The sequence below is a fragment of the Nomascus leucogenys genome, chromosome 4 (assembly GCF_006542625.1).
Source record: "Nomascus leucogenys isolate Asia chromosome 4, Asia_NLE_v1, whole genome shotgun sequence".
Taxonomy (NCBI): Eukaryota; Metazoa; Chordata; class Mammalia; order Primates; family Hylobatidae; genus Nomascus; species Nomascus leucogenys.
In genome coordinates this window covers 79,602,523-79,628,206 of record NC_044384.1, presented here as the reverse complement: position 1 = coordinate 79,628,206, position 25,684 = coordinate 79,602,523, and the positions used below count along the sequence as shown (strand labels likewise).

Below are 25,684 nucleotides of genomic sequence, written 5' to 3'. Positions count from 1 at the left end.
GTGGCTCACGCCTGTAATTCCAGCACTTTGGGAGGCCCAGGCGGGTGGATCACGAGGTCAGAAGATCGAGACTATCCTGGCTAACACGGTGAAATCCCTTCTCTACTAAAAATACAGAAAAATTAGCTGGGCGTGGTGGCGGGCGCCCATAGTCCCAGCTACTCTGGAGGCTGAGGCAGGAGAATGGCGTGAACCCAGGAGGTGGAGCTTGCAGTGAGCCGAGATCACACCACTGCACTCCAGCCTGGGCAACAGAGTGAGACTCCGCCTCAAAATAAATAAATAAATAAATAAATAAATAAATAAATAAATAAAAAGTACACATTTAGATGGACTAAGAAGAGTTATCTTAAGTTTCTTCAAAACAACTTTGGTTTCTGTGGTGTAAAAGGATAATAACATAGATTTCTTAAATCCTTAGTTACCACTAGAGGTTGAGTAATCCACATGCGGGAGATGGGGAATGTGGGGGAATGGTGTCTGAGAGAAGACAGAGACTATGCGAAACTGTCAGTGTGCGTGAAGATTAGATGCTGTGGTGGGTTTGTTGCTATTCTTGTAAGTTGGTCATGGCGGGGGAAGTGGAACATTCCTGCAAACGGGCTCAACATATGCAAATGTCTCAATATAGGAATGAAATCACTTTAGAACAACTTAAATAAATCAAATATACTTGGGGCTTTAAAAAATAAAAAGGAGAAATTCAAGGTAAGGCTACGATAATAGATATGAGTTGAAGTAGCAGCAATATCAACAACATTAAATTTTTATCTTTATACTAAAGGTGGTGAAATGCAAAGAAAGGACTTTAAAGGGGAGGGTGACACAGTTGTTTTTGCATTTGATCATTTGGCTACAAAGTCAGGGGTGGGTTGAACATCCAAGGCCACAAATGGACACCGGGGAATATTCAGAGGCTGTAAGCAATACTCCTGATAAAAATAGGATGATGGCTTGGCTTGAGGAGATGGGAGAAATACAGAGTTAAAAATGGTTGTGTAGGATTAGAATATGATTGATGGAGCATAGAAGGTATGTAACAGAAGGTATCAGTGACAAACTACCAGACATTTAACACAGACAACTGAGCTAATTGTTGGGCCTTCTACTAAGAAAGGACATTTGCAGTCGCATAGCCCTCTCAGGGTTCCTGTTACCTTTAGCTCTTGCCTCTCTTGATTAGGGTCTGCTTGTAGTGTTCTGAGGTAATCTCCACATAATATTCCTTGTGCCATCTTCCTTTATCTGAAAGATAAATTTTGAGGAAGACTGAATATCTTCTACTTTGGTCTTCTAATGTTTGAAATAAAAATTACCTCTTCTTTTTGCTGGAACAATTTGCTAAGTGATCAAATTATTGGCTTTATTATAATGACTTCAAATTTAACCCCAGAGGGAGACAATTCTTTCAAGTTCAGCAAAATTTGAGGGTATGGATTCAGTTTAAGACCAAAAATAAGGCCTGCTATTTTATTTTATTTTATTCCTTTGCTCCAAATCTAAATTTTCTATTCTGTTCAGAGGATGCTAAAGCCGACATATAGGTTTGATTATACCTACTCAATAAAATGTAAATGTAAACCACCTCATAAACTCCATTATCATTAGAACAGAAATTACGAGAGGAAGAGGAGGGCCTCTTGGCCTACCTCCACATAGTCTTGTATCTAACTAGTCCATGAGAGCAAAAACAAGCACAACGCTGACTCTTCTGACCGATCTTTGAGACAAACTGCAAAAGAGAGGAAGAGTCAACCTCTGACAACACGGTACAATGAATAACATGCTCTCACCAGTTATATAGACCCTTCCTCTCTGCTTTTTCACTTCCCCCAAGACAGGACAGGTTGGAGCAGGGTCATGCCAGGAATAAAGCCCCTCTGTAGCATGTCCTTGAGTGGCAGGAAGTGTTAGAGGAAATTTATGTTTTATACTTCGAGCCAGAAATGAGTAAGTGATAGTAGGAAGACCAATAATAACAGTCAATAGGTAGTTAGTATTTATTAAGTGACATGAACTGGTTTAAATGTTTACATGTGCTAGTTCATCGTTAAATTTCTCTACGAGATATGCTGTATTATTCACAGGATAGAGTTACAGAAACACAAGATTAATTAACTTGAATAAACAGTGGCAGGGCCAAAATTGAAATCCAGGTAATTTAATTCCAGAACTGGTTTGCTTAAGAGGATCCACTACACTAGTCTGGCGAATAGAAGAACTCTTTTATTTGCACATTTGTTCATTCCTCAGTTGTTGGACATTTGGGTTGTTTGCACCTTTTGACTATTATAGGTAATACTGCTAGGAAAATTCATTTTTCAAGTTTTTGTGTGGACATATGTTTTTATTTCTCTTTGTATGTATCTGGGAATGGAAGGGATAGGTCGTAAGTCTGGTTCATTGTTGACATTTTGCAAAGAATCAGTTAGGGAGGAATCCTCCTTATGTTTTAGGAATAGTTTCAGTAGGATTAGCTCTTTGGTATTTATTAGCTCTTCTGTGGTATAAACACTTCTTTGTAAATATGTTAGAATTTGGTTGTGAATCTATAGGGCTCAATAATCTAATCTTCCACCTTAATAAACTGGAAAAAGAAGAGCAAACTAAATGGAAATAACTTGTAGAAAGGAAATAATAAAGACTAGAGTGAAAATAATAGAGAGTAAAAACACATTAGAGTAAATCAACAAAACCCAAAGTTCATTCTTGCAAAGATTAACAAATTTGAAAAACCTTTAGCTATATTGAATGACAAAAATTACAAGAAGAAATCACTAAAATCAGGAATGAAAGAGGCAACATAATTACCAAACTTACAGAATTAAAGAAATTATAAGGGATACTATAAAATTATATCCAAATAAATTAGATAACATATGAAATGGTCAAATTTTTACAAAGATACTACTAAAACTGACTGAAGAAGAAATACAAAAATAAAAAGAAATACAAAATCTGAATAGCTCTATAATAAGAGATTAAATGAGGAATTTTAAAAACTTTTATAAAGGAAAGCTCGGGCTTCTGTGATTTCACTGGTGAATTTTACTAAACATTTTAAAAAGAATTAATACCCTTCCATCAAAAACTAGAAGAGAAGCGAACAATTCCAAACTTATTACATAAGGCTAGTATTATTTTGACACCAAAATCAAGAAAAGACAACATAAGCGGACAAAACTACATATGAATTTCTCTCATGAATACAGACAAAAATACTCAAAAAAATATTAGCAAGCAGAATTCAGCAACATGTAAAAAAGATTATATATGAGGACAAAGTCAGATTAATCTCAAGAATATAAAATTTAGCTTTCAAAAAATCAGTGTTACATAATGCATTAAGAGAATAAAAGACAAAAACCGCAAAAAGTCACACAAATGCCTCAATAGATTAAAAAATTAACAAGGTCCAATACTTTTTATGATGAAAATACTCATCCAATGAGGAATAGAACGGAATCACTCCCCCACCAAATAAAAAGCTATTAGAATTAATGAATGAGTTAAGCAAGCTCGAAGGATATAAATGATATATGCGAGTGAACAGACACTTCAAAATAAGATGTACATGCAGCCAACAATCATATGAAAAAAAGTTCAACATCACTGATCATTAGAGAAATACAAGCGAAAACCATAATGAAATGCCCCCTTACACCAATCAGAATGACTATTAACAAAAAGTCAAAAAAAAAAAAAACAGATACTATTGAGGTTGTGGAGAAAAAAGAATATTAATACACTGTTGGTGTGAGTGTAAATTAGTTCAACCACTGTGGAACACTGTGGTGATTCCTCAGAAAACCTAAAAACAGAAATACCATTCAACCCAGCAATCCCATTCTGGGTATACATGCAAAGGAATAGAAATCATTCCATTTTAAAGAGACATGCACACATATGTTCATTGCAGCACTATTCACAATAGCAAAGACATGGAATCAACTTAAAAGCCCATCAATAGTAGGCTGGATAAAGAAAATGTGGTACATATACACCATGAAATGCTACGCAGCCATAAAAAAAGAACAAGATCATGTCCATTGCAGGAACATGGATAGAGCTGAAGATCATTATCCTTAGTAAACTAACACAGGAACAGAAAACCAAATACTGCATGTTCTCACTTATAAGTGGAGCTAGATGATGAGAACACATCGGCACATAAAGGGCAACAACACACACTGGGGCTTATTAGAGGGTGGAGGCTGGGAAAAGGGAGAGGAGCAGAAAAAATAAATTATAGGTACCAGGCTTAAAACATGTGTGATATGGTTGGGTGCGGTGGCTCATGCCTGTAATCCCAGAACTTTGGAAGGCTGAGGTGGATGGATCACCTGAGGTCAGGAGTTCAGGACCAGCCTGGTTAACATGGTGAAACCCCATCTCTACTAAAAATACAAAAATTAGCCGGGCATGGTGATGCATGCCTGTAGTCCCAGGTACTCGGGAGGCGGAGGCAGGAGAATTGCTTGAACCCTGGAGGCGGAGGTTGTAGTGAGCTGAGATCACACCACTGCACTCCAGGCTGGGTGACAGAGCAAGACTCGGTTTCAAAATTAAAAAAAAAACAACAAAAAAAACCCTGGATGATAAAACAATCTGTAAATCAAACCCTATGACACAATACCTGTATGACCAACCTGCACATGTACCCCTGAAGCTAAAATAAAAGTTAAATTAAATATATATACCTACAAAAATAAATTGGAGTTCTATACGCTAGTACTGAATAATTTAAAAATGAAATTAAGACAACAATCTCCTTTACAATAGTTTCAAATAGAGCAAAATTCTCGGGAATAAATTTATCAAAATAAGCACAAGACTTGTACACCGAATACTACAACATGTTAAAAGAAATTAAAGAAAATTTAAATAAATGAAAAAAAAACTCATATTCAAGAACTGGAAGGCTTAATATTGTTAAGATGGTAATATTATTCAAATGGACCTACAGATTCAACACAATCTTTATAAAAAATTCAAGCAACTTTATTTCAGAAATTTGCAAGCTAATTCTAAAATCATATGGAAATACAAGGGACTCAGGATAGTCCAAACAATTTTGAAAAAGAAAAATAGTTTGGTGCACTTACACTTTCCAATTCAAAACTTACTATAAAGCTATAATTTTAAGACAGTGTGGTATTGACATAAGGACAGACATATAGAACAATGGAATAGAATTGAATAAAATTGTCTAAAAATAAAAATGGGATGGAATAGAATTGTCTAGAAGTAAACCTCTATATTTATGACTAGTTGATTTTTGACAAGGATAACACGACTACTAAGTGAGAAAAGAATAGTCTGTTTAGCAAATCATGTTTGAACAACTTCAGATTCACATGCAAAAGAATGAAGTTGGACACTTTCTTACACCAAACAAAACTCAAAGTGGAGCAAAAACCAAAATGTAAGACCTAAATGTAACTAATACCCTTCTATTTAGGTATATTGAGACCTATATGTAGACTTTAGCATCCTGTGAGCAGAACACACATTTTAGATATGGAGCAAAGAGACAAAATAAAATAGCAGGCCTTATTTTTGGTCTTAAATTTAATACATAACCTCCAATATTGTTAAACTTGGGAGAATTGTCCTCCTCTGGGCTTAAAGTCATTACAAAAAAGCCCATAGTTTGATCATTTACCAACTTGTCCCAGAAGGGAGACAATTTCTTTCAAACTTTTGAATACCTAAATAGAAGATATCCAGTCTTCCTCAAAATTTCTCTTTCAAAAAAGTAAAGTGGTGCAAGGGACAGTATGTGGAGATTATTTCACAACCCTACAAGTAGTTGCTAATCAAGAGTGGCAGATCTAAAGGGAACAGGAACCCTAAGAAGGCTATGAAACTGCAAGTGTCCTTTCCCTGTTGAAAGCCCAACAATTAATTACTTTTTCCATGTTAAAAATCTGGAGGTTTAGGATCAGTCACTGTGGCTCACACCTATAATCCAAGCACTATGGGAGGCTGAGGTGGGAAGATTGCTTGACCCTGTGCATTTGAGAACAGCCTGGGCAACATGGCAAAACTCTGTCTCTACAAAAAGCACAAAAATTAGCTGGGTGTGCTGGTGTGCACCTGTAATCCCAGCTACTTTGGAGGCTGAGGTCAAGGCTGCAGTGAATCGTGATAACGCCACTACACTCCAGCTTGGGTGATAGAGTGAGACCCTGTCTCAAAACCTTCTGGTAGTTTGTCATTAATGCCTTGTGTTACCTACACTGTATGCTCAATCGCTCATTAAATGACGACCTTCTTTGCCTCTTTTGAGAGTTTTTGATTTGAAGCTTATTTTATCTGATCTAAGTATAGGCAATCCTTTTCCTTTGACTACTATTTGCATGGAGTATTTCATCCCTTCACTTTCAGCCTATGTTTTTTCTTAAAGCTAAAGTGAGACTCTTATAGCATATAGTTAGATCTTGTTTTTTTTAAATTCAGCCACTCTATGATTGAAGAATTTAATTTGTTTATATTTAAGGTTATTATTAATAGGTAAGTAGTTAGTAGTGCCATTTTGTTATTTTGGGGGGGTTGTTTTTGTAGATATTTGTTTATTTCTTCATCTCTTGTCTCCCTTTGCAGTTAGGTAATTTTATGAAGTAGTAAGCTTTTAATTTTTTATCATTCATGTATCTGCTGCAGTTCTACAGTTCTTATAGTTCTAGAGGCTGGGAAGTCTAAGGGCATGTATGATGTAAACCTCTGGTGAGGGTGATCCCATGGAGGAAGATGGAAGTGAGTGCACAAAGCAAAGAGAGAGAGATGGGGCCAAATTTATTCTTTTATCAGGAGTCCACTCCTGCCGTAGCTAACCCTCTCCCATGATAATGACATTTATCCGTTCACAAGGATGAAGGTCTCTGGATGTAATTACCTCTGGAAGGTCACACCTCTTAAAGCTGTTACAATGGCAATTAAGTTTTCACATGAGTTTTAGATGGGACAGTGAAACCGTAGCATTTCATCCATGACCCTCCAAAACTCATGTTCTTCTCACATACAAAATACAATAATTCTGTCTCAATAGCCTCAAAAGTTTTTACCCATTCTAGCATCAAGTCTAAAGTTCTAAGTCCAGAGTCATCAGAAGCAGATATGGATGAGATTCAAGGTATGACTTATCTGGAGGCAAATTTTTTTAGCTGTAAGCCCGTGAAATCAAAACAAGTGATTTGTTTCCAAAATATAATGGTGAGAAAGGCATAGAATAGACTGTCTCAGTTCAAAAGAGAGAGCCAGGCAAGAAAAAGGCATAACTGGTTTCAAGTGAATCCAAAATCCAACAGAGAAAACAGAGTTATGTTTTAAATCTGGAGAATAATTTCCTTTGACTCCATGTCCTGAATCCTGGGAGAGCTGATTGGGGCCCTCAGACATGACCCTGCTCCCATATCTTTGCTGGGCTCAGTCCGTGCTTCAGCTCTGTTAGGGTGGAGTTGCATGCTAGTGGCCCTATAGTTCTGAGATCTCAAAGGTAACCCCACTCCCATGGCTCCACTAGGCATATCCCTAACTGGGACTCTCTGTGTTGGCTCTGACTCTGCATTCCCACTCAGCTTTGCCCTAATAAAGGCTCTTAGAAGTGGCTCCACTCCCATAACTATATGTGGCATTCTTTGATCCTAGGTGGAGAAAGCCATGCCCCTACATCTCTTGCAGTCTGTGAGCCTGTACACATGGATTCCACCAAGGTTTACAGCGTGTGCCTTCCAGGCACAGGTATTCCAGGCATAGTAGCAGTGCAAGCTGAGGTCCTAGGCTCAGGGTCTTGCAAAACTGCTGTGGCATATGGCACAGGTTCACTCACCCAGTTGTGGCTGGATGCAGGTTACCCACAAAGCTAAGGCCGTAACTCTAAAGCACACCTCAGTAACTCGAGCCCATGGAGCAGGGATGGAATTGAGACTGATTCTGGGGTCAGTGCACAACATCATCAAGGCTCCAGGGAAGGAGGGGTGCTTTGGAGGCTTGAGCTCTGGGGAGCAGATTACTGTTGAAATTTTTTGTTCCAGAGACAATAGGGCATAGCAGCAATTCCAACCCTGGGGGATGGAGTGCCACATAGTGGTAACTCTAGACCCTGGGATGGTAGGGCATGGCAATATCCCAGGCTGTGTAAGGCTGGATATAGCAGCAGCAAGGCCTCAGGAATGACTAGGCCTGTTTGTAGCTTTTTCCTTGGGTTTCTTGGAGCAGTGCAGAAATGACCCCCTGGGGAGTCAGGGTTTCTCAGAAGCTTGGACTCCAGGGGACTGGTCAGTTCCAGGGAGGTGGGGCACTGCAGCTATTTTGCCTGGATGGTGGGGTGACATAGCTCAATCAAAGCTATGGGTGCCCAGAGAGTGGAGCACAGTTTCAACCTGAGTTTGGAGGGGCAAGGTGCACCAGTGACTAAGATGGGGGCATGGAGCAGTTCCACGGGAACCTGACCTCAGCGGGTAGAGAGTAGATAGCAGCAGTTTGGCTCAGGTATGGCTTCCAGGTGTGCATAGTGTAGTGGTGGTTAAGCCTCAGAGATGGAGGGGTGCAATGGCTACTCACTCCTGAAGCAGAATGCACTCTAGCCAGTGATTCAGTTCCAATAAGGGGCAGCACAGTAGCAGCTCAGGCCATGGGGGCCAGGGCACAGCGTCAGCTCCTCCTCTTGGGATAGAACAGACATGTGGATTTCAGGTAGCTCTCTCAGTTGAGCTCAGAGCCTTTGAAGACTCTATGTGTCTCCAGTAGTAAGATTGCAGGTGTCTATGGTGGTGATGGGAGCTGCTGAGATCCTGTCACTAACCTTTTCCCTGTAGGAAGAAGGCCCTCCTGACTCAGAGCTGGTTCTAACTGGGGGAAGGGGTGATGGAAGAAAGGTGTTTTCTCTCCTTCTTCATGCAGCCATTCTGGGTTTCTGTGCTCTACGAGATTTCTGCTACTCCTTTGCTGTTTTCTGGAGCTCTTCTTTAGTTATTTTGGTTGGAATGTAGTTGTTTATTCATTTTTGGTGTGTGTGTGTGTGTGTGTGTGTGTGTGTGTGTTTGATGGAGATGAGGTTAGTAACTTCTAGTTGGCCATCTTGCTGAGATTCTCTAGAATTCTAATAAGACATATTATAGACCTTTTAATTCTAAACTTCTAATCTTTTAACCTTTCTTCTATTGTGACCATTTTCTTGTTTTTCTGTAGAATTCTTGGTGATTTCTTCAATTTTTTTTCCAGTTGACTAATTCTATTTTCAGCTATTCCTTGTTATTTAACACATTGGCAAAATTTTTTTCTGTCAACATTATTTTATATTTGAAATTTTTTTGAGATCATGTTGCAAACATATTGTGTTACTTTTTGCACTTTAACTTTTCATTTTTGTGATTTCATTTTCAATTGAATAAATTATCCATACTTTTTACATATTCTATATGTGATATATATCCAGATGCTCCTAATCTGTGGGACTTCTTGGAGGCTTGTATCAAGCATATCTACTTCCTTCTTTATGGACTCCAATGTAAGACTTATTGAGAGACTAATTGCTTTCTAAGCATGTCTTTCTGATGGGATTTCTCCTTTACTACAGACTTTGATAGTTCTCAGAACTACAATTCTCCAGGGAAGTGATAGGTATCAGCTGATGCATTCAATTTCCAGGATTATGATCAATAATTTATGCTGTACACCTCAAGGAGACTTTTATCTTGGATAAGTATAATCTGAAATCTGTGGCCACAGTGTCCTGTTTCTTTGATACTTTTTCTACCTTTTCCCCCCAATTTATCCTTATGCAATCTTTGTTTTTAACACTCATTTCACCTGATTTATAGAGATTTTAGTTGTTTCCCACTTTCATAACAAGATGGAGTTCTAATTCTGTTTGTCCAAATTGTTTTTGGAACTTTTCTAGATGAGATAAGAATAAGAACATTGACTTTTTGGTTACGTTCTTACATTTAAGTCCTTATCTTAATTACTTCAATCACATTTACATTATGTATTTCTTATTAATTATTAATTATATTTATCTTTCTTTTTAAAATAACTTCTTATTTTACAATTTGTAATTTTGTACTTTTTATTTTACCGCTTTTCATAATTTTGAATGTATACATTACTAAAATTAATGCTCTAAATGATTAATCTTTTATTTTCATTTTAACTTTTCCCCTCTAGCTTTCTCTGAAATTCATCCTCCTTCTTCCAACTTTAATCAATTTTATTGCTAGATAGCTAATAATGTATTTTCACTGATCTATCAAAGATAAATATAGGATGACAATTATTTCCACAGAAATATAAATTTTTTCTGAACATAGCAAATTTGGACTACAATAACTTTTTTTCATTTATGTTACCAATAAAAGGGCACACATCTCCAAACCTGAGACTTTTTAGCATAAATGCTCCATTGAAATCAACTATGACTTGAAGGATATTAGCAAGCTTCACTTCCCTAAAATTTTATGGAAGTGGGCCATGAAACATCTGAGTATGAATTCAAATACATAGATAAAAATTTCCATGTGGCTTTAGCCTGTCTCCACATTACTTGGTTGGAGTCATTATACTGAGGAGAGACAGAGGCATAAAAGTGATATCTTTGTGCTTGGAATCTCAAAAAGTGGCTTTATGTATCCTTGCTATGCACCAGCAAGTTAGAATTTAAAGCACTGTAATAGGAAAAGAGATTTAAATTTGTGGTGCCAAGAATATGACTCAGAGCCATAAGTTTCATTCCCAAAGTTCAGAGCTTATGGGACAAAATACAAGGTTACATGGGAAGATTTTCAGCCCTGAGAATTTAGCTGTGCTTTGGTTATAAAAGGAGGAACTATACAATACTGTACAATAAATTGGAAGGCAGATGAGTTTGTGTAGCTTATTACTATTATAAAAGTAATCCTTCGCGGGGAAGTGGCTGTAATCAAGGGACTAGGCATTAAAAGGGATAGAAATAAAATCTGAGCAGACTTGGGATTTGAAGTTGAAGAAATTTCTCTAATTTACCTCACTTCTGTCAACATGTCCCCTCTCCTAGCATATCATATAGCATTTAAGTCTCTCTCTCTCTCTCTCTCCACCCCCGCTTAATGTGTTGCCTCTTCCACTTCACTAGCTCTAACAACTGTTATAATATTGGAGGGGAATGTAGACCAGGTTTTGTCCTTAGGAAGGAATCTGCCCCAAAGTATCAAGACTTTCTTTTGTCATATCCAGGACCTCATCCTAAATTACATTTCTTATTGCAGCACCTTTTCTGCTTCCGTGACAACCACGCAAGGAATGGAACAGTCCACTCCAAGGACTGGCCCCAGTGTGCCCCAGCTGGGAAACATGGATGTCATACATTCATATCTGTGTAAAGGATTGCAAGAGAAGTTCTTGAAGGGGAAACCCAAAGTCCTTGGGGTAAGTCAATTGCAAATCTGGGAGAAGACCAACTGTGTTGTAAACTCATGTTTGATCAGAGCTAATGCCCAATACACTGTCCCACTAGCTTCATAATACATCAACCAGCCCTAGCAACATCAGTAATTTCAGGCCCTTTCTTTGAAAAAATATATGATATTCTATCACGTCATCCTTCCAAATTAGTTATATTTAAAATATACTGACTTCAGATCTATTCTAGGGTTGTGGGTCAGCCATGATAATTATATTTAACTTCAGTATAGAAGAACAGCAAAAGAAAAGGGCCACCTGTCCACTAGCTGACGCCCCCTCCACAGGCCTTCCTCAGCTGATAGATGTGTATTGCTACTCTTTCTTTCTGGTAGCTTTTCTTAGCCTACTGCTCAGAGGATGAAAAATCTGCTATTCTCTGAGCATTTCCATCTGGAGTCTCAGGCGAACGTGTCTAAAAACAATGTAGAATTAAAAGAGTGACAGGTTAGGGCGGGTGAAAGAACATTGAAAATAGGTTTATCACTAGCCCAAGCTTCAAACCAGAGAAAATGTCATTGTGGACTCTTTGGATTCCTTCTCTTTTTTTGCATTATTCATTTTTTTTGGAGAGAAATGTAGTTACTTCTCATAAAATATGTTATTTATGTTGGCACATACTAGGTTCAATTTTTTAATGTATGGATAATTATTTTAAAATCTACTGTATGTTTTAGAGCAGTTTTAGGCTTAAAGAACAATTGAGAGCAAAGTACAGGTATATCCCATATGCCCCTTGCCCCGACACATGCATAGCTTTTTAATTATCAACTTCCCCCACAAGAGTGGGACATTTGTTCCAGTTGATGAACCTATGTTGACACATCATTACTCAAAGTACACAAATCACAATGGGGTTCATTCTCCGTGTTGTGTGTTCTATGGGCTTTAACAAAGGTATAGTGATATGAATCTACCTTTATGGTATCATATAGTATCCCACCAATCCCTGGCAATCACTAATCTCCTATTGTCTTCATAGTTTGCCTTTTCCAGAAAGTCATGCAGTTAACATAAATTAGGTAGTTTTTATAGATTGCCTTCCTTCACCTAATAACATGCATTTAAATTTCCTCCATGTTTTCTTATGGCTTAATAGCTCATTTATTTTTAGTACTGAATAATATTTCATTGTCTAGAGGTACCACAGTTTATGCATTCACGTACAGAAGGACATCTTGATGGCTGCCAAACTTTGGCAATTAGGAGTAACGTTGCTATAAATATCTGTGTGCAGGTTATGTGTGGACATAAGTTTTCAACTCATTTGGTTAAGTATGATTACTGTATTGTATGGTAAGAGTGTGTTTAGTTTTGTAAGAAACTGCCAAACTGTCTGTTTGACAAGAAACTGTCTATTGGTAAGAAACAAACTGTCTGTTTGTAAGAAACTGCCAAACTGTCTGCAAACTGTTACTTTGCAATTCTGAAGATTTCAATCAGCAATGAATGAAAGTTCCTGCTGTTCTACATAGTTGCCAGCATTTGGCGTCCTCAATGTTCTGGATTTTTACCATTCTAATAGGTGTGTAGTCCAATCTCATTACCACTTTAATTTTCATTTCCCTGGTGACATAAGATGTGGAGCATCTTTTTATATGTTTATTTACCATCTCTATATCTTCTTTCTTGAGATGTCTTATTAAAGTTTTTGGCACATTTTTTTAACTGGGATGTTAGTACTCTTAATGTTGAGTTTGAAGTTCGTTGTATATTTTGCATAACAATCCTTTGTCAGATATGTTTTTTGCAAATATCTTCTGTCAGTCTGTGGTTTATCTTTTCATCTCCTGACAGTGTCTTCTGCAGAGCAGAATTTTTTAATTTTAATAAAATTAAGATGATTAATTCTGTATTTCATGGGTTGTGCCTTTGGTGTTGTATTGACAAACTCATCACCAAAACCAAGGCCATCTAGATTTTGGCCTATGTCATCTGTTAAGAGTTTCAGAGTTTTGAGTTTAACATTTGGGTCTGTGATTTATTTTGAGTTAATTTTTTGTGAAGGATACAAGGTATGTGTGTAAGTTCAATTTTTGCCTATGGAGGTCCAGTTTTTTAAGTAGTAGTTTTTTTTTTTTTGGAAAGACTATTCTTCCAGTTGTATTACCTTAGCTCTTTATCAGAGATCACTTGACTATACTTCTGTGTCTATTTCTAGGCTTTCTATTCTATTCCCGTGATCTATTTGTCTATTTCTTTGCCAATACCACACAGTCCTGATTACTATCACTTTATAGTTTGTCCATAAGTTGGGTAGTGTTATTCCTACAACTCCTTCTTCGAGATTGTTTTTGCTATTCTAAGTCTTTTGCCTCTGCCTATAAACTTTAGAGTCAGTTTATCAATATACACAAGTAATTTGCTAATATTTTGAGGGAGATTGCATTAAATCTACAGATTAAATTGGGAAGAATTGACATCTTGACAATGTTGAGTCTTCCTATCTATGGACATGGAATATCTCTCCGTTTATTTAGTTATTCGATTTTTTTAAAGTTTTTCTTATAGATTTTGTACATAGTTTGTTAGATTTATGCCTAACAAACACCAAATACCAATACCTAAATATTTAATTTTTAGGGGTGCTGATTTAAATAGTATTGCATTTTTAATTTCAAATTTTACTTATTTACTCTAAGTACATAAGAAAGTAATTGACTCTTGTGTATTAAGCTTGTATCCTACAACCTTAATATAATCATTTGTTAATTCCAGGAGTTTTTGGTTGATTCTTTCAGATATCCTACACAGACAATCATGTCGTCTGTGAATAAAAGCTGTTTCATTTTTTTCCTTACCAATTGTATACCTTTATTTCCTTTTCTTGTCTTACCGTTTCAGCTATGACTTCCAGTAAATGGTGAAAGGAATAGTGACAGGCTCATCCCTGCCTTGTTCCTGATCTTAGTGAGAAAGTTTTGAATTTCTGCATTAAGTATGAAGTTAGCTGTAGTTTTTTAAATAAATATTCTTTATCAACCTAAAGAAGTTCTCCTCTATTAATAGTTTTTCAAAAGTTTTTATAATGAACAGGCATTGGATTTTGTTCAATATTTTTCCTGCATCTGTTGATATAATCATGTGATTTTTCTTCCTTTTAGCCTGTTGATGTCATTAGTTACATCCATTGATTTTTGAATGCCTAGTCAGCCTTGCATATCTGGGATAAATCCCATATGGTCACGGTATATAATTCTTTTGATACACTGTTAGATTTAGTTTGCCTATGTTTTGTTGGGAATTTTTGCATCTTTGTTCACCAGAGATGTTGGTCTGCAGTTTTCTTTTCTTGTAATGTTTTTGACTTTTTTTTTTTTTTGGTAGATAATAGTGCTAGCTCCATAGAATGAGTTAGGGAGTATTTCCTCTTTTTCTATTTTCTGTAAAGAATTGGTATAATTTCATTTTTAAGTGTTTAGTAGAATTCCAAACCTTTCCAGGCCTGGTGCTTTCTGTTTTGAAAATTAATTAATTATTTATTTAATTTATTTAATAATTATGGGCTTATTCAGAGTGCCTATTTCTTCTTGTGTGAGTTTTGACAAATTGTCTTTCAGGAGCAATTCATTGTCTCAAGGTTATCAAATTGTGGGCACTGAATTGTTCATAGCATTATTTTATTATCCTCTTAATTTCTCTGGGAACTGTAGTGATATTCCCTCTTTCATTTATGAGTAATTTTTGTCCTCTCTTTCTCTTAGACTGGCTAGAGGCTTATTGATTTTATTTATGTATTTTTCTTTTTTTAAAAAAAAAGCATTGAATTTCATTGAGTTTGTCTATTAATTTTGTTTTTAATTTTATGGTTTCTGCTCTAATTTCTATTACTGTGTTTTCTTCTGCTTACTTGGAGTTTAAGTTGCTTTTCTTTTTCTAGTTTCTTAAGGTTGACTCTCAGGTGATTGATTTTAGATCATTATTTCCTAATATATTCATTCAATGTTATAAATTTTTTTCTAAGCACTGCTTTCATTACATCCCATAATTTTTGATAAGTTGTTTTAATTGTTTGACCCATTTTTAATGCCATGAGATAATTGTACTCCAGCTCTCCTATTTTAAGAACTCTGTTTACTCATGTTCATGTCCTCAGGCCTCAGACGTCAAGAAAATATCAGATTTGCTCTTCTTTTTTTCTTCCCTTGTATACACTCCTTTTTCTTCAGGTTACCTCCCCTTGCTACAATAATTGCTTCCTAATTCCTTGGCCACTTTTCTCTGAGTGTGTGACAAAAGAGAGAAACAATTGTGGTAGAAGTAGCATCCTAGGTATCAGAAAAGCACCTCTGGGCTATTCTGGCATACTCCTTTTAACCGTGAAATGATTGACAGTGGTAAAGATCCTGAGAGATAATATTGGTAAGATAATATTCATGGTTCTTTATGTGAAAAAAAAGAGTGACAACAGAATATCAAGGTCATATGACTATATCAAATGAAAATGAATAAGGATAGCTTAGTGATTGGAAAGGGAGTGGCATAAGCACCATTTTTGTGGTGGATAATCAGTTTTTGCTTTCTTCATCATTTCTAGGTTGTGCAGATTCTGATTGCCTTGATGAGCCTTAGCATGAGAATAATAATGATGTGTGTTGCATTTAGTTCTTATGAAGAACGTCCCATTTTTGTGTATGCTGGGTACACAATTTGGCGATCAGTGATGGTGAGCTGGGTATTTTCTGATATAATTGGAGATAACATAATAGAGGTGTAAATACCCTGATCTTTGCAATTTTTATTCTAACTCTATCTTGTAATTCTGTAAATTTGAGAATGGTATCTAACCTTTTTAAACTCAATTTTCTCATATTTAAAATAGTAATAATAATATAAAACTTAAAGCTAGGCAGATTAAATACTTTATATAAGTCAGTTAGGATATATTACAGCAACACATTGCCAAAGACCCAAACTGGAATGACTTAAGCAATGAAAGCACTGATTGTTTCACAACAAGATTAGGGGCTTATCATTTCCAGAATTGCTTAATTTGGTGGTGTAAGGATTTCATCAAGGACTGCTAGCAGACTATATCAGAGGGGAGATGGTAGACACATCTCATTTTTGATAAATATTTTATATACATAGGCCCAAATCAACTATCAGTGAGGGTAACGGACTTACCATTACTGGCTTAAACTAATTAAGATTTACCTCTGTAGCTGGGAGGAGTCTACACTACCTTTTAGCTCAGGAAAAACTGAAGAAAATGATGGTTTAGTTAGCAAGGAAAAAGGGAGATGTGGCTGGTACACAGGCAGTTTCTAATATAGAGTCTATTAACTATCAAATCTCAGGAAATTGTTACCTTAGAAAATTAAATTGTTACTTGATACATTTTGTTTCATAAGTTTAATAACAGTAACTATGATTAATATTAAATTAAAATTAGAATTGGAATTTAAGTTTAAAAACCTTCTCCCAAGAGAAAACACAAGAGAGTTTTGATGCAAATTGAAAGTAAAATTGAGAATAAAATACCAAGTTTTATCTATTGACAAAAGAAAAATAAAATTTATGAGGCGGGTTTATGTTAGAATCAGGGAATCTATTCTAGTAATAGAGGGTTTCCATTTATTTCTAAAACTGAGAATGAGATAGTTTAGAGTTTTATAATAGAGCTTAATTTTTGCTCCCCTTCACTCGTGTACAGCCGAAGTGCCAGATTTGAAGGAGAGTGTATTAGTCAGGGTTCTCTAGAAGGACATAACTAATAGGATAGATGTATATATATATATAAAGGGAAGTTTACTAGGGAGTATTGACTCACACAATCACAAGGTGAGGTCCCACAATAGGCCATCTGCAAGCTGAGGGGCAAGGAAGCCAGTCTGAGTCCCAAAGCTGAAGAACTTAAAATCTGATGTTCGAGGGTAGAAAACATGCAGCACGGGAGAAAGGTGTAGGCCAGAAGACTAAACCAGTCAAGTGTTTCTATGTTCTTCTGCCTACTTTTATTCTGGCCACTCTGGCAGCTGAGTAGATTGTGCCCTCCCAGATTGAAGGTGGGTCTGCCTTTCCCAGTCCACTGACTCAAATGTTAATCTCCCTTGGCAACCCCTTCATAGTCACACGCAGGAATGATACTTTGCATCCTTCAATCCAATCAAGTTAACATTCAATATTAACCATCAAGAGTCCACCCCTTGTCAACCTGAACCCATACACATCTCCTGAAATCATACATAATTTTCAAATAAAGAAAGTAAAGACAAAAGGCCAAAATTATGCCTTACACAATGCAGCTATTTTTTGTACAACCCAAAACGCACCAATCCCCAATCCAATTGCTGTTACATAAAGTTAACAACACTTAAATGCTGATATGAAGTTAATAAATCTTATGTCACATGATAAAGAAAAAAGAAAGAAAATAAAATGAAGATATTTTCTTAGTACAAATGTGTACATGCATAAACATGTTCTTAACAGAAGGAGGAAATACTCATAACAATTATGGTCTTCATTTCTGCATGGTTGTAGCTGGTATTGATGACAGCCTTCTTCTACCACCCATTCTGTATTCCCTTTGCCTTCAGTAAGCACCTCAGCAGGTTGTGTTTTTTTTCCTGGTGGAGTGACCAAAACCTTCATTCCAGAAGTTCTAGTCTGGGCCATTTGTAGTCCTGCCCAGATTGGGTTGTTGTAGTTTCCCATTGACCTTAATCATAGGGCATGGTAATACTAAGAGACACCCTAAGGGATCTCCTGTATTCCACACATACTTCCTTACCTCTATTGTGGAGTAGTAGACTAATTTTATCTTGATGGTCCAGGTCAGTCACCCTAGCCAACACTGTTAACTCCCTTCTTAGCTGGTTGACTTAGAGGTAAGAGGAGCCCAAAGTGGCCAGGTGGCAATCTTAACTTCCAGCTTAATGAAATCATTGCTGTGTCTCCTGGTGGCAATGTTCCTTCCTCTGGAACTAAGACCTCTAGGCCAGCAGAACATAGTGTTGTGGAAACAGGAAGGAAAAATTTTGCTAGTAGATCACTAGGGGTGATGGTAAGTGGTGCCACTTCCACTTATGCCCTTTGATTTCTGGACCCACAAATCTTGGCTATAGGAGAAACAGTACCTTATATTAGACCCTGATTCAGAGCATGCACAGCCTTCTGGAGAACATTGTCCCAGCCCTGAAAAGTATTGTCACCTAGTTGGTGTTGTAATTGTGACTTCAAAAGGACATTCCACCATTCTATCAATCCAGCTGCTTCAGGATGATGGGAAACATGGTAAGACCAGTGAATTCCATGAGAATGAGCCCACTGCTGCATTTCTTTAGCCAACAAGTGAGTGCCTTGGTCAGAGGCAATGCTATGTGGTGGATATCCATGATGGTGGATAAGGCATTCCATGAGTCCTTGGATGGTAGTCTTGCCAGAAGCATTGCATGCAGGATAGGCAAACCCATATCAAAAGTAAGTGCTATTCTGGTAAGGAAAAACTGCTGCCCTTTCCATGATGGAAGACATCCAATATAATCAACCTGCCACCAAGTAGCTGGCTGATCACTCTGAGGAATGGTGCCATATTGAGGGCTCAGTGCTGGTCTTTGCTGCTGGCAAATTAGGCACTCAGCAGTGGCCATAGCCAGGTCAGTGAATGGAAGTCCATGTTGCTGAGCCCATGCATATCCTCCGACCCTGCCACCATGGCCACTTTGTTCATGGACTCATTGGGCAATGACAGGGGTGGCTGGAGAAAGAGGCTGACTGGTGTCCACAGAACGAGTCATCCTGTTCACTTGATTATTAAAATCCTCCTCTGCTGAGGTCACCCTTTGGTAAGCACTCACATGAAATACAAATATCTTCACAGTTTTTGACCACTCGGAGAGGTCAATTCACATACCTCTTCCCAAAATTTATTTGTCACCAATTTTCCTATTATGCTTCTTCCAAGTCCCTGACCACCCAGCCAAACCATTGGCTATAGCCCATGAATCAGTATATAATTGCACATCTGGCCATTTCTTCTTCCAAGCAAAGTGCACAATGAGGTGCACTGCTCGACATTCTGCCCACTGGGAAGATTTTCCTTCACCGCTGTCCTTCAGGGATGTACTAGGAAGGGGCTGTAGTGCTGCAGCTGTCCACTTTGAGGTGGTGTCTGCATATCGTGCAAAGCCATCTGTAAACAGGGCCCTTGTCTTCTCTTCCTCTGTTAATTGATCATGGGGAACTCCCCATGAGACCATCGGTGCAGGCTGGGGGAGAGAAGGCAGTGTGGCAGGAATGCGGATCATGAGCATTTGAGCCACTTCCTCATATGACTTACTTGTGCCCTCAGGAGTTGCTCAAGCCTGATCATGTATATGCCACTTCCATTTGATAATGGAATGCTGCTGTGCATGCCCCACTTTATGGCTAAACAAGTCAGAAAGCACTCAGTTCATGATAGGTAGTTCAGGTTGCATGGTGACTTGAAGACCCATAGCCAACCGTCCAGTTTCTACCAAAGTCCAGTAACAGGGCAAGAGCTCTTTCTAAAAAGGAAAGTAGCTATCTACAGAAGATGGCAGGGCCTTCCTCCAAAATCCTAGCAGCCTCTGCTGTGATTCATCTATGGGGGACTTCCAAAGGCTCCTAACAGCATCTCTCTCTGCCACTGACACCTCAAGCACCATTAGATCTGCTTGGTTCTATGGCCCAAGTGACAGAGCAACTTGCATAACAGCTTGGACCTGCTGCAGAGCCTTCCTCTGTCCTGGACCCCACTCAAAACTGGAAGCCTTTCAGATCTCTTGATTAATGGGCCAAGTAACACAACCAGGTAAGGAATGTGTGGCCTCCAAAATCCAAATAAGCCCACTAGGCATTGTGACTCTTTCTTGGTTGTAGGGGGTGGGGGCAAATACAGCAACTTTTCCTTCACCTTAGAAGGAATATCTTGACAGGCCCCACACCACTGAACCCCTAGAAATTTTACTGAGGTAGAAGGTCCCTGAATTTTAGTCATATTTAATTCCCATCCTCTGGCATGCAAATGTCTTACCAATAAGTCCAGTGTGCTTGCTACTTCTTGCTCACTGGATCCCATCAGTATAATGGCATCAATATAATGGACCAGTGTGATATTCTGTGGAAGGGAAAAGTGATCAAGATCTCCCTGAACAAGGTCATGACACAAAGCCAGAGGAGAGTTGATATACCCCTGAGGTAGGACAGTAAAGGTACATTGTTGTTCTTGCCAGCTGAAGGTAAATTGCTTCTGGTGGGCCTTACAGACAGGAATGGAGAAAAAGGCATTTACCAAATCAATGGCTGCTTACCAGGTACCAGAAGATGGGTTAATTTGCTCAAGCAATGTAACCACATCTGGTACAGCAGCTGCAATTGGAGTCACTACTTGGTTAAGCTCATGATAATCCACTGTCATTCTCCAAGATCCATCTGTCTTCTGCACTGGCCAAATGGGAGAGTTGAATGGGTATGTGGTGGGAATCATCACCCTTGCATCTTTTAAGTCCTTGATGGTGGCACTAATGTCTGCAATCCCTTCAGGGATGGGATATTGTTTTTGATTTACTGCTTTTCTAGGTAGAGGCAGCTCTAATGGCTTCCATTTGGCCTTTTCCACCATAGTAGCCTTCACTCTACGAGTCAGGGGGCCAATGTGGGAGTCCTGACAGCTGCTAAGCATGTCTATGCCAATTATGCCTTCTGGCACTGGGGAAATGAATGCAGGATGAGTATGGGGACCCACTGGAGCCACTGTAAGTTGAACCTGAGCTAAAGCTCCATTAATTACATGACCTCCATAAGCCCCTACTATAAATGGAGGATCACAACGACGTTCTGGGTCCCCTAGAATCAATGTCAGCTCAGAGTCTGTCCAGTAGTTCCCAAAAGGTCTGATCATTTTTTCTTTCTTTCCCCAATCCAGTTACCCGGTAAAAGGCCAGAGGTCTCCTTGAGGAAGGATGGGAGAAAGATTAACAGCATAAATTGTCAGTAGGGTAGTGGGAATCCTTCTTTAAGAAGACCTGGACTCCTTTTCATTCAAGGGGTTCTGGGTCTGTAAAATGGCACATGTCTGGAAATTGATAGTGGGGCTGTGATTCTCTGTTTTTATAATTCAAATTAGTGTTTTGTCCACTCCACCTGAAAGTTTTCTGCTTATGTAAATTAAGTAAGAATTTGGTAAGCTTCCTATCAATTTCACTTCTAGGAACACTGTAATTAATTAGCCAATGCCAGAGCTCTATACAAGTCAGATTATTCTGATTGCTGCTTTGCCTCTTCTGTCCATTATGGCAGCTATGCCCACCTTTCCTTTGATGGCTGAGTGCTGCCATTTGGCCCCTGCCATCTCTGGATCCAATTATTTTTATTGCATTTAAATTTTGTAGTTGAGTGACTGTAGTTCCTACTGTAAGATCTGGCATACAGAGAAGGGCAATCACAGAGCTCTTCAAGGATGCAAGTGCTGCCCTCTCAAATCTATTTCACAAAGTATTGGTCAAGGGTATATCTTCTTGAACCCTCCCAGCTGGGATGAATAGGCTTAAAGTGACAAATCCACTCCTTCATTGCAATCTGCCTAAGCCTTTGGATCCCTTCCTCTACATTAAACCAAGGAGATCAGGCATTTTCAGCTCACTCACACTGGGCCATCTTTTAATCCATATTTCAGCTAACCAAGCAAATAAACTAGAACTTTTTTAACTCTGCAAGCTGCAACATTAAATGCAGAATCCCTGCTTAGAGGGCTCAAATCAATAAATTCAGCCTGATCCAACTGTATGTTCTTCCACCATTATCCCACACCCTTAATATTCATTCCCATGCCTGTTTTACAGATTTCTGCTTATATAAATTAGAAAACTCAAGCCGTTCTTTTCAAGTATAGCACATCTTCTTGTGGATCACATTCTGAACCTCACCTCCTGAGGCCTGCTGGGACTTTAGTCTAGTTATAGGTCTAGAAGCAAACAGGGGCCTTGGGGGTGGGTCCTAAGGAGAATCAACATTGTCTTGCTTGGCAACTGCCTGAGGAGAGGCCATCACTATCGGGGAACCTGCACCGATAGTCACGTATGTTCTTTTCTGTTTTCCCTAAGCATTGGCCGGCTTGAGAAATAAAGGGACAGAGTACAAAAGAGAGAAATTTTAAAGCTGGGAGTCTGGGGGAGACATCACATGTTGGTAGGTTCAGTGATGCCCCACAAGCCGCAAAAACCAGTAAGTTTTTATTAGGGAGTTTCAAAAGGGGAGGGAGTATGTGAATAGGTGTGGGTCACAGACATCAAGTACTTTACAAGGTAATAGAATATCACAAGGCAAGTGGAGGCAGGGCGAGATCACAGGACCACAGGACCGGGGTGAAATTAAAATTGCTAATGAAGTTTTGGGCACCATGGTCATTGATAACATCTTGTCAAGAGACAGGATTTTGAGAGCAACCGGTCTGACCAAAAATTTATTAGGCGGGAATTTCCTCTTCCTAATAAACCTGGGAGCGCTATGGGAGACTGGGGTCTATTTCACCCCTACAGCTTCGACCATAAGAGACAGGCACACCTGGGGGGCCGTTTATAGGCCTATACCCCCAGGCACATATGCTCTTTCCCAGGTATGTTCCTTGCTGAGAAAAAGAATTCAGTGATATTTCTCCCATTTGCTTTTGAAAGAAGAGAAATACGGCTCTGTTCCGCCCGGCTCACTGGTGGTCAGAGTTTAAGGTTATTTCTCTTATTCCCCAAACAATTGCTGCTATCCTATTCTTTTTTCAAGGTGCCCAGATTTCATATTGTTTAAACACACATGCTGTACAATTTGTGCAGTTAATGCAATTATTACAGGGTCTTGAGGCGACATGCATCTTCCTCAGCTGACAGGATTAAGAGATGAAAGTAAAGATGGGCATAGGAAATTACAAGGGTATTGATTGGGGAAGTGATAAGTGTCCATGAAATCTTCACAGTTTATGTTTAGAGATTGCAGTAAAGACAGGCATAAGAAATTATAAAAGTATTAATTTGAGGAACTAATAAATGTCCATGAAATCTTCACAATCCATGTTCTTCTGCCATGGCTTCAGCTGGTCCCTCCGTTTGGGGTCCCTGACTTCCTGCAACACATCACTGTTGCATTAGGCAGCACAGGGTTTATCTCCTTAGACAAAGGTGAAAAGGCTGATGGCAATGTGGGTTAGGGAGGGCATGTTGCCACTACTGGTGATGGGGAAGCTGTTTTTTCTGGCAAAAAAAAAGGCTCCTGAGAGTTTACAAGCTCAGTTTCCCCAGCTTCATCAAGGTCCTACCGCGCATCCCCATTCCAAGTTGCAGGGTCCCATTCTTTTTCAATCAATGCTCTTGCTTTAACAGTAGACACCTGGCGAGTCTATGCGTGCACCTTTTGTTGCACGTCAGCAAATCGCATGATAAAAGCTTGTGTCTAATTGTCCACAATTTCAGCTCTTTCTCTACAGAAGATAAGACTCTCACTCAGGGCAATCTTAGAAGATTTGAGGCTCAGTATCTGCTTCTGAAGCTTAGAGTTAGAATCCCTGAGTTCATAATTTTCTTTCATCACTTTGTCCAGTGAACTTAGGAGCAAAACCAACAAAAGAACTCCATCCTTAATTTTCTGTTTTTCTAGATCCACTCCTGGTACCAAAATCTGTATTAGTCAGGGTTCTCTAGAGGGATAGAACTAATAGGATAGTCAGGGTTCTCTAGAGGGATAGAACTAATAGGATAAATGTATATATAAAGGGTAGTTTATTAAGACCAGAAGACTAAATGAGTCTAGTCTTTCCACATTTTTCTTCCTCCTTTTATTCTGGCTATGCTGGCAGCTGATTGATTGAGGGTGGGTCTCCCTTTCCTAGTCCACCAACTCAAATGTTAATCTCCTTTATCAACACCCTCACAGACACACCCAGGAACAATACTTTGCATCCTTCAATTCAATCAAGCTGACACTCAATATTAACCATAACAGACAGCAAATGCTGTTCTATCTCTGGAAAGTTGCACTATGTATATATATATCTCCAATATATTGTCTTTCAAAAATTGTAATCAGGCTACTGATAGAATTACTGACATAATAATGGATACTTTATCAAGGTAGTCAATGAGGGAATCTTTATGAAGATATAGAGAATTATTGAGAACAGGTATGAAGTGGGATCACTCAAAAAAAACTCTGCAGCTTGGGATTCAGCCCATAACAGTCACATAAAAGTATTGGTGTGGCATAATGTTTATTGACCGATTGATTAAAATGTAGATTCTGGCTGAGCCCCGTGGCTCACGCCTATAATCCTGGGACTTTGGGAGGCCGAGGTGAGTGGATCATTTGAAGTCAGGAGTTTGAATCCAGCCTGGCCAACATGGTGAAACCCCTTCTCTACTAAAAATACAAAAAAATTAGCCAGATGTGGTGATGGGCACCTGTAATCCCAGCTACTCAGGAGGCTGAGGCAGGAGAATTGCTTGAATCCCGGAGGCAGAGGTTGCAGTGAGCTGAGATTGTGCCACTGCACTTCAGCCTGGTGACAGAGCAAGACTCCGTCTCAAAAAGGAAAAAAAAAAAGTAGATTCCAACTGTATCCAAAAAGGATTTTGAATTTTCAATATAAGAAATCAACAATAAAATTATTACATAAGAAGCAGCAAATTTAAAATGTAACTCTCATGTCAAGAAGCCTTTCATAAAGCCAATAAAATGCAAAATCCAAGATCTCAACAAGGGTTTTTCTGGCTAAACACTGTATTTGAGTTTTCTTTGCTCTAAAGATAAATATCAAACTCTGGAGCATGATCAATATGGGTTTTCCAAATCTGGCCTAACTCAACTTCCTAGTGTCTGCCAGGACCTGCAGCCACACTACACTCTTCACACTCTCCTGTGTAATTTTATTACTTATAAAAAGCCTCCTTACCTTTACCCATGAGAAGAGAAGGTACAAAAAGGAATACACAACCAAGAAAAATAATTTAAAAGATCGAGAGGCATGAGAGGCAAGCAGCGTTTAGAACAATGATAAGAGACTGGGCACCAGAAGCAAGGAATGGCAGGGAAGAACACAGACAGGACTGTCCAGCTAATGTGTAAAAAATCATTGAAAACCCTGCTAAATGATTTGGAGATTATCTCATCTGCTCACAGGAATTATCTGAAGAATTTAACCTGAGGAATAATGGGATCATATTTGTGTTTTGGCGAGAGATTAGAGTTGAAACCACTATAAGGAGACAAGTTAGAAGACTACTGAAATAAGATAAAG

General features: G+C 38.5%; 1 protein-coding gene across 1 annotated transcript; it reads left to right on the top strand.

Annotated features, from left to right (window-relative positions):
• The first annotated feature begins 456 nt into the window (after positions 1-456).
• LOC100593388 (putative membrane-spanning 4-domains subfamily A member 4E) lies at positions 457-25,677 on the top strand. The gene is made up of 5 exons (XM_012509520.2): positions 457-515; positions 11,247-11,406; positions 12,677-12,706; positions 15,977-16,105; positions 25,567-25,677. Exons 1-5 carry the CDS (start codon positions 457-459, stop codon positions 25,675-25,677), a joined length of 489 nt encoding a protein of 162 aa, XP_012364974.2.
• Positions 25,678-25,684: the final 7 nt, after the last annotated feature.

Coding starts and splice junctions, on each gene's coding strand:
- LOC100593388 (XM_012509520.2), top strand. CDS start 457: ATGGGGAATGTGGGGGAATGGTGTCTGAGAGAAGACAGAGACTATGCG. Junction 516..11,246: donor GACTATGCGAAACTGTCAGT/GTGCGTGAAGAT, acceptor TTCTTATTGCAG/CACCTTTTCTGCTTCCGTGA. Junction 12,707..15,976: donor GACATAAGTTTTCAACTCAT/TTGGTTAAGTAT, acceptor CATCATTTCTAG/GTTGTGCAGATTCTGATTGC.